Consider the following 16,113-nt stretch of genomic DNA (forward strand, 5'->3'; position numbering starts at 1 on the left):
TGAAGTCTTCTATTTATTCTAGAGTCAGTACAGATAGTTCATATATGTGGCAGTGTGAAATTATTTTATGAATCCCAAAAAGAGAAAGATTATGTTTGTGAATTAATCCATTCCTGTGGGTGTGAGGCCCTTTCAACTGGACTACATCAGTGAGGCGTGACTCAGGTTGAGTCTCCACCCTCTTGCTGGGTCTGATAAAAATGGAGACACAGGAAAAGGGAGCCACAATATTTGATTCTGCCATGTGAGAGAAAGGACTCCAGTTTTGCAACAGCTAAGCTGCAAGGAGAGAAGCTCCTGAGAGATTCAAAGGGAGAGATAAGCCATATGTCTGATAGCTTGCAGCGAACTCAGGAAGAAAGTGGAGCAGCAGAGACTGGTAGAGGAGACTTGGAAAGAGACAAGCCCCATGCCTGGCTGCTCACAGTGGAACTCCAGGAGCTGGGCTCTGAGAGAGGGTGAGCCTGCAGGAGAAGGCAAAGATTAGTAGTCGTCTTGATTTGCCATGTAGCTGGACAACTGGATCAAGAGTATCTGACTTTGGTTAGAAAGCACCTCTGATGGTGCCTTGCTTTGGATATTTCACAGCCTCAGAATTATAAGATCTTACCCCAAATAAATACGCTTTACAAAAAAAAAAAATTCTGGTACTTTGCATCATTTACCATTTGGTAAACTAAAACATTGTTTCTAGGAATTTGTGCATTCTATCTAGGTTGTCTAATTTGATGGCATACAGCTCTTCATAGTATCCTCTTATGTTCTTTTATTTCTGTGAGATCTGATTTTATTTGCATCTTTTCTCTTTTTTTCCTGTCAGTCTAGCTAAAGGTTTGTCAATTTTTTAAAAAACATTTATTTTACTTATTTCTTGCCCCCTGCTCTTCTGGCCATTTCCCCCTGTCGTCAGCTCTCTGTGTCCACTCAATGTGTGTTCTTCTGTGTCTACTTGTATTCTCATTAGGCAGCTCCAGGAATCAATCCTGGGACCTTCTGGAGTGGGAGAGAGGTGATTACTCTCTTGTACCACCTCAACTCCCTGTTCTGCTACATCTTCTTATTTTCTCTCCTCTGTGTCTCTTGTTGTGTCATCTTGCTTAGCCAGCTTTCAGCATTGGCTGGCACTCCTGCATGGGGTGGCTTTCCCATGCTTGGGCAGCATTCCCACGCAGGGGAGCACTCCTGCACAGTGCTGCATTCCAGCATGGGCCAGCACTCTGTGAGGGCCAGCTCACTGCGTGGGTGAGTTTGCCCTCACCAAGAGGCCCTGGGGATCAAACCCTGGACCTCCTATATGATAGATGGGAACCCAATTGGTTGAGCCACATCTGTTTCCCAAGGGTTTGTCAATTTTATTGATCTTTTTAAAGAACCAATTTTTGGTTTTGTTAATTCTATTTTTTTATTCCCAATTTCATTTATTTCTTCTCTAATCTTTGTTATTTCTTTCCTTCTGCTTGTTTTGGGGTTACTTTTCTGTTCCTTTCCTAGTTTCTCCAGGTATGCAGGTAGGTCTTTGATGATGTTAGCTATTTTTTCTTTTTTAATGTAAGCATTTAAAGCTATAGGTTTTCATCTCAGCACTGCCTTCACTGTATCCCATAAGTTTTGATATGTTGTGTTCTTTTCATTTGTCTCAAGATATTTACTGATTTCCCTTACAATTTCCTGTTTGAGCCACTGATTGCTTGAATATTTGAATAGATGTTAACTTCCATATATTTGTGGTTTTACAATTCTCCACATGTTCTTGATTTCCAGCTTCACACCATTATGATCATTTCAATTTTTTAAAATGTTAAATCTTTTAAAATTTATAAAGACTTGTATTATAACCAAACATGTAGTCTATCCTGGAGAATGTGCCATGTGTACTTTTTTATTACTATTATTTTAAAAATTTAAGGTACACGGATCACAAAAATTACATTTAAAAAATAAGAGGCTCCTACATACCCCACATCCCACCCCACTCCTCCCACATCAACCTCTTTCATCATTGTGGCACATTCACTGCATTTGGTGAATACATTTTGGAGCGCTGTTGCACCACATGAATTATAGTTTACATTGTAGTTTACACTCTCCCCCAGTACATTCAGTGGGTTATGACAGGATTTATAATGTCCAGCCTCAGTCCCTGCAATATCATTTAGGACAAATCCAAGTCCCCAAAATGCCCCCACATCTCATCTCTTCTTCCCTCTCCCTGCCCTCAGCAACTACCATTGCCACTTTCTCCACATCAATGCAACAGTTTCTTCCATAACTAGTCACAATAGTTCTATAGTAGAATACCAGTAAGCTTACTCTAATCCATATTTTATTCCTCCATCCTGTGGACCTTGGGTTGGTGATGTCCACTCTACCTCTGTATCAAGAGGGGGCTTAGATCTCATGTGGTTGATGGATGCGATTCTCTTGCTTGGAGTTGTAAGAACTCTTGGTTCCCAGTTGTGGTGATTAACCATCTTCACCTCTGTTAGCCAATCTCCACTTTATCATAGATCTCACCAACCTAGGCATCAGCTCACAACCCTCCTCTCCCCCTCAATTTCCTATAAGCCTATCATCCAATCTCTAGCTCTCAGAGACAGCTTGGTTTGCATACTTCTTATCAGAGAGGTCATGTAGTATTTGTCCTCCAATGCCTGTCTTGCTTCACTCAACATAAGGTCCTCAAGATTCATCCATGTTATCCCATGTATTTGTACTATATTCCTTCTTATAGCTGAGTAGTAGTCCATCGTATGTATATACCACATTTTGTTTATTCATTCATCTGTTGATGGGCATCTGGTTAATTCCAATTTCTGGCAGGAGTGAATAATGCCGCTATGAACATTGCTATGCATATATCAGTTTGTGTCCTTGTTTTCAGTTCTTCTGGGGATATACCCAGCAGTGGAATTGCTGGGTCATATGGCAGATCCATAGCTAGTTTTTTTTTTTTTTTTGAGAAACTGCTAAACTGTCCTCCAGAATGACTGGATCATTCTGCATTCCCACCAGTAGTGGATGAGTGATCCCATTCTCCCACATCTTCTCCAACACTTGAAGTCTTCTGTTTTCTTGATAGCAGCCAGTCTTATGGGAGTAAGATGGTATCTCATTGTAGTTTTGATTTGCATTTCCCTAATAGCTAGTGATTTCAAGCATCTTTCCATGTGCTTTTTAGACATTTTTATTTCTTCTTTGGAGAAGCATCTGTTCAAATCTCTTGCCCATTTTTAAAATGGGTTGTTTGTCTTTTTATTTTCGAGATATAGGAGTTTTTTATACATGCAGGATATTAGTCTCCTATCAGATATATGGTTACCAAATATTTTCTCCTATTGGGTAGGCTCTCTTTTCACTTTCTTGACAAACTCCTTTGAGGTGCAAAAGGCTTTAACTTTGAGGAGGTCTCATTTATCTATTTGTTCTCTTGCTGCTTGTGCTTTGGGTGTGAAGTTCATGAAGCCATTTCCTATTACAAGGTTCTATAGATGCTTCTCTACATTGTTTTCCAAGGTCTTTATGGTCTTGGCTCTTATATTTAGGTCTTAGATCCATCTTGAGTTGATTTTTATGTAAGGTGTGAGTTGATAATCCTCTTTCATTCTTTTTCATATGGATATCTAATTCTCCAGGCGCCATTTGTTGAAGAGGTCATTCTCTCCCAGTTGAGTGGGCTTGGTGGCCTTGTTGAATATCAGATGAATGTATATATGAGGATCTATGTCAGAACTCTCAATTCAGTTCCATTGGTCATTGTGTCTATCCTTGTGCCAATACCATGCCGTTTTCACTACTGTGGCTTTGTAGTATGATATAAGTTCGGTACTATGACTCCTCTAATTTAATTTTTCTTTTTCAATATGTCTTTGGCTATTCGGGGCCACTTTCCTTTCCAAATAAGTTTCATAGTTAGTTTCTCTAGTTCATTAAAAAATACTGTGTTGATTTTTATTGGGATTGCATTGAATCTGTAGATCAGTTTTTGTACAGTAGACACATTAATGATATTTAGTCTTCTTATCCATGAACAGGGAATATTCTTTCATTTATTTAAGTCTTATTTGATTTCCTTGAACAGCACTATGTAGTTTTCTGTGTATAAGTCTTTTATAGCTTTAGTTGAATTTATCCCTAGGTATTTGATTTTTTAATTTATTATTGTAAATGGTATTTGTTTCTTGATTTCCTTGTCAGATTGCTCATTATTGGTGTCCAGAAATGCTACTGATTTTTGCACACTGACCTTACACCCTGCGACTTTACTGAACTCATTTATAAGTTCTAGAAGCTTTGCTGTAGACATCTCAGGGATTTCTATGTATAGGATCATGTCATTTGCAAATAGTGAAATTTTGACTTCTTCCTTTCCAATTTGGATGCCTTTTATATCTGGTTCTTGCCTCAGTGCTCGAACAAGTACTTCTAACACAATGTTAAATAGAAGGGGTGATAGTGGGCATCCTTGTCCTGTTCCTGATCTTAGAGGGAAAGATTTTAGGATTTCGCCATTGTAAATGATATTAGCTGTAGGTTTTTCATACACACCCTTTATCATGTTCAGAAAGTTTCCTTCTATTGCTATCTTTTCCAGTGTTTTTATCAAAAAAGGGTGCTGTATTTTGTCAAATGCTTTTTCTGCATCTGTAGATATGATTATGTGATTTTTTTTCCTCCAATCTGTTTATGTGGTGTATTACATTAACTGATTTTCTTATGTTGAACAATCCTTGCATACCAGAAATTAAACCCACTTGGTCATGGTGCATCATTCATTTAATGTGTTGCTGAATATAATTAGCAAGTATTTTGTTGCAGATTTTCACATCTAGGCTCATTAGAGAGATTGGTCTGTAATTTTCCTTTCTTGTGGTGTCTTTGGTTGGCTTTGGAATTAGGGTAATGTTGGAATCATAGAATGAGTTAGGCAATGTTCCTTCCATTTCAATTTTTTGGAAGAGTTAAGCAAGATTGGTGTTAGTTCTTTCCAGAATGTTTGGTAGAATTCACCTATGAAGCCGTGTGGCCCAGGGCTCTTCTTAGTTGGGAGGTTTCTAATGACTGATCCTATCTCTTTCCTTGTGATTGGTTTGTTGAGATTATAACTTCTTCTTTTGTCAATATAGGCTGCTTATTTGTTTCTAGGAATTTGTCCAATTCCTATAAATTGTCCTTCTTGTTGGAACATAGTTTTTCAAAGTATCCTCTTAATGCCAGTCTTTATTTCTGTGGGGTCAATGGTGATATCCCCTTTCTCATTTCTTATTTTGTGTATTTGCATCTTCTCTCTTATTTTCTTTGTCATTCTAGCTAAGGGTTTGTCAATTTTGTTGATCTTCTCAAGAACCAGCTCTTGGTTTTGTTTATTTTTTCTAACACTTTCTTATTTTCCATTTCATTTAGTTCTGCTCTGATCTTTGTTATTTCTTTCTTTCCTCTTCCTTTGGGGTTAGTTTGTTGTTTTTTTACTAATACCTCCAAGTATGCACTTAGTTCTTCAATTTTAGCTCTTCTTTTTTGATGTATAAATTTATGGCTATGAATTTCCCTCTCAGTACAGCTTATTCTGCATCCCATAAGTTTTGATATGTTGTATTATCATTTTCATTAGTTTCAAGGTAGTTACTGATTTATTTTGAGATTTCCTCCTTGACCCACTGTTTGTCTAAGAGTGTGTTGTTTACCTTCCATATCTTGGTGCCTAATCTGGGTCTCTGGCCCTTGCAGATTTCCAGCTTCATTCCACTGTGGTCAGAGAAATTGTTTTTTATAATTTCAATCTGTCTGAATTCATTGAGACTTTCTCTGTGGCCTGGCATGTGGTCTATCTTGGAAAATGATCCATGTGCACTTGAGAAGAATGTATATCCTGCTGTATTTGGGTGTAATTTTCTGTAAATGTCTATTAGGTCCAAGTCCTCTAATATAATGTTCAAAGTCTTTATTTCTTTATTAATTCTATTTTAAGATGTTCTACCCAATGGTGATAGTGGTGTATTAAAGTCCCCCACTACAATTGTATAGGCATCTATTCTTTCACTTAGTTTTTTCAGTGTCTGCCTCACATATTTGGAGGCACCCTTGTTAGGAGCATAAATGTTCATGATTGTTCATTCTTCTTGAAAGATTATCCCTTTCACTAATATGTAGTGTCCATCTTTGTCTCTCACAATTGTTTTGCATTTAAAGTCTATTTTGTCTGATATTAATAGCTACTCCTGCCCTTTTTTGGTTATTGTTTGCCTGTAAGATTGTTTTCCAGCCATTCATTTTTAACCTCCTTGAATCCCTGGGTCTAAGGTGTGCTTCTTGTAGACAGCATACAGATGGGTCATATTTCCTAATCCATTCTTCCAATCTGTGTCTCTTAACTGGTGAGTTTAATCCACTGATATTCAATATTATTATTACTTTTAAGGAATTATTTATATTAGCCATGTTTTCTTTGGATTTGTGTTTGTCATATTTTTTTTCTTTCTTTTTGTCTTTTTAGTTGTTCTTACACTCTCCTCCAACTCTGTCTATCCTGTTTTTTTCTTTCCTCCTGCAGAACTCCCTTTAGTATTTCTTGAAGGACAGGTTTCTTGTTGGTATACTCTCTTAGATTCTGTTTATCTGTGAATATTTTAAACTCTCAATCACTTTTGAATGCTAGCTTTGCTGGATAGAATATTTTTGCTTGGAAATTTTTTTCTTTTAGTACCTTGACTATGTCATACCACTGTCTTCTTGCCTCCATGGTTTCAGATGAGAGATCAGCACTTAATATTATTGAGCTGCCCGTATATGTGATAGTTCTTTTTTCTCTTGCTGCTTTCAGTATTTTCTCTTTTCTTGATCATTGGATAATTTAACAAGTAATGTCTTGGGGTTGGCCTGTTGGGATTTATGCTGTTTGGGGTGTGTTGTGCTTCCTGGACATGTACATCCCTCTCCCTCAATAGGTTTGGGAAGTTTTCAGCAATTATTTCCTCCAACAACCCTTCTATCCCCTTTCCCTTCTCTTCTCCCTCTGGAATGCCTATAATGCATATGTTTATGTGGTTTTTTTGTTGTCATTCAGGTCCCTAAGTCCCTGCTGGATTTTTTCTATCTTTTTATCTATCAATTCTACTGTCTGTTTGATTTCAGAAATACTGTCTTCCACATCACTAATTCTTTCCTCTGCCTCTTCAAATCTGCTGTTATTTGCTGAGAATATATTTTTGATTTCTTGGATTATGCTGTTCATCACCATCATATGTTATCTTTTTGTGTATGTTTACAATTTCTTCTGTATGCTTCCCAAGTGTTTTCTTAATATCCTTAATCTCTTCCTTCACTTCCTTAAATTGGTCTATGATATATGTTTTGAGAGCTTTGATTAGTTGTTCGATGTTCTGGTCCTCTTCCTGGTTTTTAGTTTGTTCATTGGATTGGTCCATGTTTCCCTGATTATTGGTATGGCTTGTAATTTTTTTTTGTTGCTGTCTGGTCATCATTTTATCTTGATGGGTTTATTCAGTTGCTTAGCTTCTCTGTCTAGTCTTGGGTTTATTTAGGTATTGTTTTTGTGTGCATTTTAAGTCTTCTCTTTGACACTTTGTTCTTCTTATTCTATTTCCTTGTTGTTTTCTAAGTTCCTTTGAATGAAAATATTAGGGACAGGGAAAGCAAAAGGGGTAAGAAAAGAAAAAGTATAAAAGTAGTATTGATAGTAAGTGTTAGCAGAAGAACCCTTTGAGATCTAGGAGAATGGATATTAAACTCATGTAAGCTGTGTAGAGTTATAACAGTAAAAAAGTGGAGTACCTACAGTGAGATGGTAAACTGGGGAAGAATGTAGTATTAATTAAAAGGCCAGTGTGGTCAGGAGAGAGGGAAAGAGAAAAGAAAGGACAATAACATAAAGAGCAAATAAAAGAAAACAGACTAGACACGTTAGAAATAAAAAGTCAGGAAAATTAGGGATTAAAGAGAGGTGGAGTGTAGGAGAAACAATAGCTGATGGAGAATAGACAGATGAAAAGGGAAGTAGAATGCATTGGTAGCCAAAATCAGTATACAAAGAAAAGAGGAAAGCAAGGATGAGGAAGCACAGCAAATAAGAAACACTGCCTGCAGCAACTTGAGCAAGAACTACCTTCATCTCAATCTCTCCAGATCAACTCCCAGACACCTCCTGCTTTGTATGTTCCCAAAACTGCCCCCATGTGCACTTTAGAGGAATGTATATCCTGCTGCTTTAGGGTGCAAAGTTCTGTATATGTCTGTTAGGTCTAGTTTACTTATAACATTATTCAAGTGCTCTGTTTCCTTATTGATCTTCTGTTTAAATGTTCTATCTATTGATAAGAGTGGTGTATTGAAGTATCCAACTATTATGGTAGAGGGGTCTATTTCTCCCTTCTCTTTTGCCAGTGTTTTCTTCATGTGCTTTGGTTAGGTGTATAAATATTTATGATTATATTTCCTCTTGATGGATTGTCCCTTTTATTAACATATAGTGTCTTTCTTTGTCTTTTATAGCAGCTTCCAACTTAAAGTCTATTTTGTCTGATATAAATATAGCTAACCCCAGATCTTTTTTGGTTACTATTTGTACATAATATCTTTCTCCAACCTTTCACTTTAAACCTATTTGTGTCTTTGGGTCTAAGGCAAGTCTCTCATAAATGACATATAATTGGATCATGCTTTTTTTATCCATTCTGCCAACCTGTGTCTTTTGATTGGGCAGTTTAATCCATTAACATTCAGTGTTATTACTATAAAATCATTACTTATTTCAGCCATTTTATCCTTTGTTTCTTATTTATCATATTTTTTATCTCTTTTTTCCTTTATTGCAACTTCTTTTTCTATATAGTAGGTCTTTTGTGATGTATCTGGATGATCCCTTCCTCATTTCTGATTCTGTATATTTTTTAAGTACTTTCTTTGTGTTTACCCTGGGATTTATATTATACAACCTACTAATTTTAAAAGATACCAATTTAGCTTCAAGAGCATGCATATTTTCTTCTCCTATATCCCTGTTTCCCCTCTTTATGTTGTTTTCATCCCACTTCAACCACTTTATATTTTGCATGTCCATTATCAGGAAATGTGCCTTTTTCTTGTTCAATTGTATTCTGACTCTTATAGGAATTAAAGAGTAGATTTGTATATTGAAGATACATACATTTGGATTTTTCATTTACCTTTTAGTTACCTTTACTAATAATCTTCATATTTTCTCTACTCCAAGCCACTCTTTCCTGTCTTTTACTTTCAGCCTGCAGAATTCCTTTTAGTAATTCTTATAGGTCAGGTCTCTTGTTGATGAACTTTCTCAGCTACTGTTTATCTGTGAATGTTTAAACTCTCTCATTTTTAAAGGACAGTTTTGCCAGATAAAGAATCCTTGGTGGCCGTTTTTCTCTTTCAGCACCTTAAATATGTTATACCACTGCCTTCTTGCTTCCATGGTTTCTGATGATAAATTGGCACTTAGTCTTCTTGATGATCCCTTGTATTGGAGGAATCACTTTTCTCTTTATGCTTTCAGAATTCTCTCTTTTTCTTTGGCATTTGACATCCTGATTAGTGTCTCAGATTAGGCTATTAGGACTTACCTGTTTGGAGTACATTGTACTTCTTGCACATATATTTATATCTTTCACAAGAGTTGGGAAATTTTTTACCATTATTTCCTCAAATATTCTTTCTGCTCCTTTTTTCTCTTCTCCTTCTGGGACCAGTGACATATGTCTGTGTACTTTCTGCTGTCACTCAAATCCCTGGATACTGCTCAATTTTTTCTATTCTTTTCTCTGTCTGTTCTTCTGACTATGATTTTGATTGTCTTGTCCTCTAGTTCAGTAATTATTTCTTCTGCCTGTTCAGATCTGCTATTGCATGGCTCTAGCGAATTTTTTTATCTCTATTTATTTTCTTTTTATACTTTCACATTTTTCTATATGCTGTCACATTGTCTTCTTAATATCTTTTATCTCCCTATGCATATTTTCCTTAATCTCCTTGAATTGATTTTAGATCTGTTTAAATTTCTCTGATTAGCTGTTCCTAATTCTGTGTCTCCTCTGTTTTGTTTTTTGTTGTTGTTGTTTTTGCTCATTGTCTGCTCATTGTTTTTGTTCATTGTCTGCTTATTGTATGCTCCTTGTCTATTTGTTCTTTCTTTAGGAGGCACCAGGAACCAAATCTGGAACCTCCCATGTGGAAGGCAGGCACTCAACTGCTTGAGCCACATCTGCTCCCTGAAGTTTTAATTTATTCTCTTGATTGAGCCATATCTTCCTGTTTGTTAGTATGGCTTGTAATTTTTTGCTGATGTCTAGGGATTTGATTATTTTGATGAGTTTACGCTGAAGGTCAATTTCTCCCTCTTGTCTAAGGTTTTATTGTCAATTGGCTTTGTGCCAAGTCCAACTTATCCTAGACCTTTAGAATAGCTCATGTTTAACTGATGAGATTTTCTAAGCTCTTCTTCATCTGATTCTTGCCCTAAATATGTGGTACAATTTTTAAGATTGCAATTGTTTTACCTCCAGGAAAAAAGCTTCCTTTCCTCTGTTCCTTCTCTGGTAATCTTCAGCTGTTCTGTTTGTATTTGTGCAGAATTTGCTCCCCAGAAGCTATGATTTGTTTAGATTCTCTTCCTCACTTAGTGTCCTGTCTTCCTTACTCTTTTCAGTTCTGGAACCCTCCTGTCTTACAGCAATTCTGTTTAATGCTTCTTTTTCTCTCTCTCTGAGGCTTTTCTATCTGCGGTTCCTTCCCTGTTAGGATATCCTGCCCTCAGGGAGACTGATGGTCTCAATCCAGAAAGGTAGGTCACTCCAGAAAAGTCTATTTTGCATTTAGGCGTCCAGTCAACAGAAACTGGATTGAGTGGACACAGCAATTTCCAGCCATTGTTTTACTCCAGCCACTCTCTCTCTGTCTCTGTCTCTCTGTCTTTCTCTCCTGCAGGCCCTTTTGCATGCAGCACTCCTCAATGGCTTGTTTTCCACCCTGGGTCTCTGTGGGCTTGTGTCTTTGTGCTTGTTCATGTGTGGGGCTCTAACTTGTTGATGCAGGCTCTATAATCTATGTTTCCAGTGGGTGGAGGGATCCAGGCCACTGTCTCTAAGCAACTCATAAGTTGTGTGGGACCAAGTGAGGGAGAGGGAGTGGACCAGTGGGTCCAGGGCAGAAGTTTTCTACTTGATATTTTTCTTTGTCTTCAATTCAGCATTTGTTGAGTACTTTGCAGTCTCTACTGTCCCCCAGAAACCTAAGCAAGAGGGATTTGTCCTTTTATTCACTGAATCTCTGGGCAGGTTTTTTCAGGGATGTCTTATGTTGCCATGTTGTGGACATCATTCTTTGTAAGTATTTTTAAGAATCCTATGTAGCAGTTTGATATTATTTATGAATTCTAAAAATAGATATTGGATTATGTTTGTAAACAGGTCTGTCCTTCTGGGAATATTAAATTGTATTGAATTCAGAGGTGTCACTTTTACTTGATTAAATTATGATTAAGGCTTTGATTGGGCCACAACAGTAGGATGTTGAGTCCCCACCCACCAAGAGAAAATAACATGGCAGAGGTAACAGTTGTGGAGTTTTGATGCTGGAGCCCTGGGAAGTAAACACACAGGAGAAGAACACAGAGAAGCAGATACGTGAAGGCACAGGTCCTGGGAAGAAAGAGACGAGCCATTTGCCTGACAGTTTACAGCTGACCTTGTGGAAAGAGCAGAGCAGCTGAACCCAGACAGAAAGGAGCCCCAGGAGAGAGACAAGACTTATCCCAGCCTACAGCTGATATTGGAAGAAGCTGGGAACACAGAGCCTTATGAGAAAGAAGTCTGAACCCTTGCAGATGTTAACAGCTATCTTGCTCCAACACGTGGCAACAGACTTTGGTGAGGGAAGTAACTTATGCTTTATGGCCTGGTAACTGTAAGCTTCTACCCCAAATAAATACCCTTTATAAAAGCCAACAGATTTCTGCTATTTTGCATCAGCACCCCTTTGGCTGACTAATACACCCTATTTCCCAGATGAGACACTGAAATTAATAGAATAAGCAACTGCCACAGAGTTGCTTAGTCATGAAATGAAAGAGTCCATTCCATGGACTAGGGGTCCAAGACTATTTCCACGGAGCCCTGGGGCTCTGTAGACAGCCTCCTTGGCTCTACTGATGGGATCCAAGGTAATAGGCTCTAGAGCCCTCATCCTTAACAAGAATACACCCAATTATGAAGAATTTATTTAAGAAAAAACAAATTCTACTGCTGCAATACATTTGAAAGCCACTGTGCTAGCCCACTGGAACACAAATATGGTGACTCCTAACAACTCACCGATCATCTTGAGCCTTCCAATTCTATCCATGAGCAGGGCAGAAATGATGTTCCCAGGCAAGACAGACAAGCTGCCAAGGAAGCTGACGAGGTAAATCAGGAAGTCATTATCTTGCTCAAAGTCCATGTGGCAGCCCTCCTTCTGCTCCAGAAAGGTGGAGTTGATAAACCGACAATTGATGAACTTATGCTCATAGAGGTCTGAGGAGAAAAATAAACCTTTGATTCATATGAAGTAGAGGATGGCTGGAAAGATGAGGAGCAGAGGCAGGGATGAAATGGGGTCCCCTTCCATGGGAAGCTGCACCAGCTTTTAGCAATCAAAATCAAGGTGACTTTTTTTTTGAGCATTTTTTTTTTTATTGTATTTTTTTGAAGATACATAGATCACAAAAAATTGTTACATTAAAAAACATAAGAGGTTCTCACATACCCCACACCCTACCACCCTACCCCTGCCACACTTCTCCCACATCAACTTTTGACCAGCTATGAATATAGAGAGAAACTTCTAGAAATGAAATGAACTGTTCAAGTTCCCGTAAGTAAAGGGAATTAGAACTAACATTACTTTCAAATGCATCCTTTCTCAAGCCTGATATCAGCCCTTTTTGTACCAATGAGGCTGACACCAAGGGTTACAGATGCTGGGCTGCTCCTCCAAGGCTCTTTCCAACCAGCAGAAAGAAAAGAGTTGGGTCCAGACTTAGCTAGCCACTCCAGAATCCATGCTATAGTCCAATCAGAAATGTCACATTCTTAAAATAAAAACTTTTTGCTTAGGAGCTGGTTCCCATGAATTCTGGTGCCTTCTAAGACCAGCTGTTCTAGCAAAGAGAGCACTAAGTAGGCTCTCAGGAAACCTGGGTTTGGAGAGCTGGCTCTGCCCCTGACCCTCTATGACCTCCTTGAGCCTCCACCTGTAAAATTTACAGATTGGACCTGATTATCTCTATTTCTCTATTTCTTCTCCCAGCTCTGACATTTCATGATGGCAAGTGTTTTGTAAAAATCCCCATGTAAAGAGTATGGAAATAAAGAGTCACCATTAAAACTTGGAAAAAGGAAATGAAGTGTAATACCAGTTTATAATGACAATTAGTAAATTTATAGAACACATTATTATTAAATCCAGGCTAAAAAGAAATTCAGAAAGGTAAATCCCATAGTGGATTATTCAGAGACTGAGAGCTATTTGGAGACCAGATATTGAATCTTTTAAGGAAGACATCATCAAGAAAAAAGATGCTCTTGCATAGAGCATCCCTCAGGGCCAATGCCAGTGAGAAAGCACAGATTTGGACATAAATGCAAGTACTTTAGTGGAAATGTCACAGTCTTTAGAGCGAATCACCTGAGGAATTAACTCAAGCTCCCCCATTTGCCCGCTGTGGCCTTGGGCAAATTGCTTAAGCCTTGGTTTCCTCCTCTGAATGTGGATAATAACAGCATATATCTCACTAGATACGAATCAAACCCCACTTAGTTTCTCTAAGTACCAACTCCATTTACTGTATTATTAAATCCATGATAAAAATATCAAAAGTAACAAGGGGTGGTAGAATCTGTGTGATTTTTGAATCACAGAAATTTTAAATGGTGTGATTTTAAAATATTCATTTCTTCTCGCTTTATGTACAAAATTTGAAATGATATGGGGTTTTTCTCCCTTTTCATTTATGAAAGGGAGCACAAGACTTAAAATTTATTTAAGTTTCAAATTATTTCAGGTCTTCAAGAATGTACTCCATGTATAAAATGAAACCCTCCTACTATATTGTTTTTCATCTGTGCCATACTTTATTCCTACTAAAGACTCTTAGAGTATAGTGTAAGACTCATTCAGGTCAGGATATTTTGCTCAGAATTTTTTTCCACTTTACACATGATGAAACTGAGACACAAATAAATTAAAATGTAAAATCTTTGCAATTAATCTGTGTCATTTTGGGGACTAGAAATTATTTTTCCATACTAGGGTTTGGTAGTAGTATCTATGAATACTTACCTAGTCCTGAAGCTCATGACTCAGCATTTAGTTTCTTAGACAAGACTAGTAAACCCTTGTTAAATTGATCCAGCTCTAATCTGTCCATGTTCTTACCTGTGTTATAAAAGATGGTTGATTCAATGGTGCAATTTTTGAAATAGGTATCAGTAGATGTAACATCTTCAAAATAGCACTCATCGAAGAATGTGTCCTCAAAGAGCACGTGTTTAAAATACATCTTTGTGAACCTGTAGAAAACATGTTAGCCTTTGAGTGACTCATTCACAGAGAGAGGAGACTTGAGAGCAAAATGGAAAGCAAAGAAAGCCAAGGAGAGGAGAATGGCGAACCAAAAGGTACAGGGACATGACTTTCAACACAACTATTTCCCCATTTCTTAGCTGCTAATTATTGCAAAAGCCTTCAGGACTGTGGAAGGCAGGCTTTAGTTCAGGTATACATAAAGGTACTATGCATCAGGTTTGTGGCTCTCAAATGCAGGCCCACAAACCTTCTGCATCAGAAAAATAGAAATGTGAAACAGTGTGAGATGAAAATATTAAAAACCTCTTACTTTATGGGGAGCTTTAAAGGCATGCACATTCTTGGGCTGGTGCAGGGAAGTTTGGAAGCAACAGATTTGCAGAAGATAAGGGAATCTTCATTTTTTAAAGCCTCCCCAACAAAGATGTGGGAAAATAGACATTTTTACATACACTGTTGGTAGAATATAACTGGGCAAGTTTGTAAAATATTCAAGTGTACATTTCCTTTGACCTCTAAATACCACCTCTAAGAATGTATCCTACCTATACACTTGCTCATATGCAATGAAGTACTATCACTAACATTCATTGCAACATCACTTATAAAAGCAATGACATAATTCCTAGACAGAAAGGTTAGATAGATAAACAGACAGTTAGATTCCATACAATATAATATGTGGCCATTATAGCAAATGAGGTAGAGCTCAATGTTCTAATACAAAAGTTTCCAAAATATATTGTTAATTGAAAAAATCAATATGTAGTATATTATTTATAGCAGGTGACCATTCATATAGAAAGGGTATGATGCACATGCTTCCAAATGCATAGAATATATCTAGAAAGTAACACAAGAAACTGTAGACGTGGTTGGCTCTAGAGAGGGACAATCAGAGTTGGAAATGAGGTAAACTTAAATTTTACTTTATACTACGTATACAACTTCGTTTTTCATTAAAAAAAACTTGATAATGAGGGAGCACCTAGATTATTATGAGGTGCAGCCATATTTGGGAGCCACCTAATTACTCCAAATTTGCATAAACTTAATGGTGAAGTATATTACCTTTAAAAACACATGCCCCCCATATATTAACAGCATTCTCTTTGGTTATATTTACCAAGCTTGGTCAAACTTTTAGGCTGGGTAAATCTTCATTGGTCAAAATGTCCAACCCATTCATTCATTCATTTACTCATTCATTCACATATTCAGTCTTCAGCAAACATTTATGTGGCATCATTCTAGTGCAAATAGTACAGACAGGAAAGACATGATTCCTGTCCTCAATTTTAATGGGAAATATTGACGAGCTATTAGACAAATACAGTACAGTAGGAATCACGGTGATAGAGGTATTACAGGGTGCTGAGGGACTTCATTTCCCTTCGTGGTTACCAAATAATTCACTCCATGACCTCTAATGCCATATTGGGTTCTGCTCAGAACCCTAACCCAGACACCTATCATTAGCTTCTGCTAAAGACCTTCCCCCATAGGAAGCAGACTTGGCCC

The 16,113-nt window shown here is 37.5% G+C and overlaps 1 protein-coding gene across 1 annotated transcript in view; it reads right to left on the minus strand.

Moving 5' to 3' along the window:
• The window catches only part of SV2B (synaptic vesicle glycoprotein 2B), a 212,273-nt gene that overhangs the window by 12,029 nt on the left and 184,131 nt on the right, over window positions 1–16,113 (minus strand). Inside the window, exons 11-12 of the mRNA XM_004468088.5 lie at window positions 14,443–14,576; window positions 12,339–12,539 (exon numbers count right to left, since the gene is read on the minus strand). Of these exons, the coding sequence (XP_004468145.1) occupies window positions 12,339–12,539; window positions 14,443–14,576 (335 nt within the window). The remainder of the gene's footprint in view (window positions 1–12,338; window positions 12,540–14,442; window positions 14,577–16,113) is intronic.

This window comes from Dasypus novemcinctus, chromosome 3 (genome assembly GCF_030445035.2).
Source record: "Dasypus novemcinctus isolate mDasNov1 chromosome 3, mDasNov1.1.hap2, whole genome shotgun sequence".
NCBI lineage: Eukaryota > Metazoa > Chordata > Mammalia > Cingulata > Dasypodidae > Dasypus > Dasypus novemcinctus.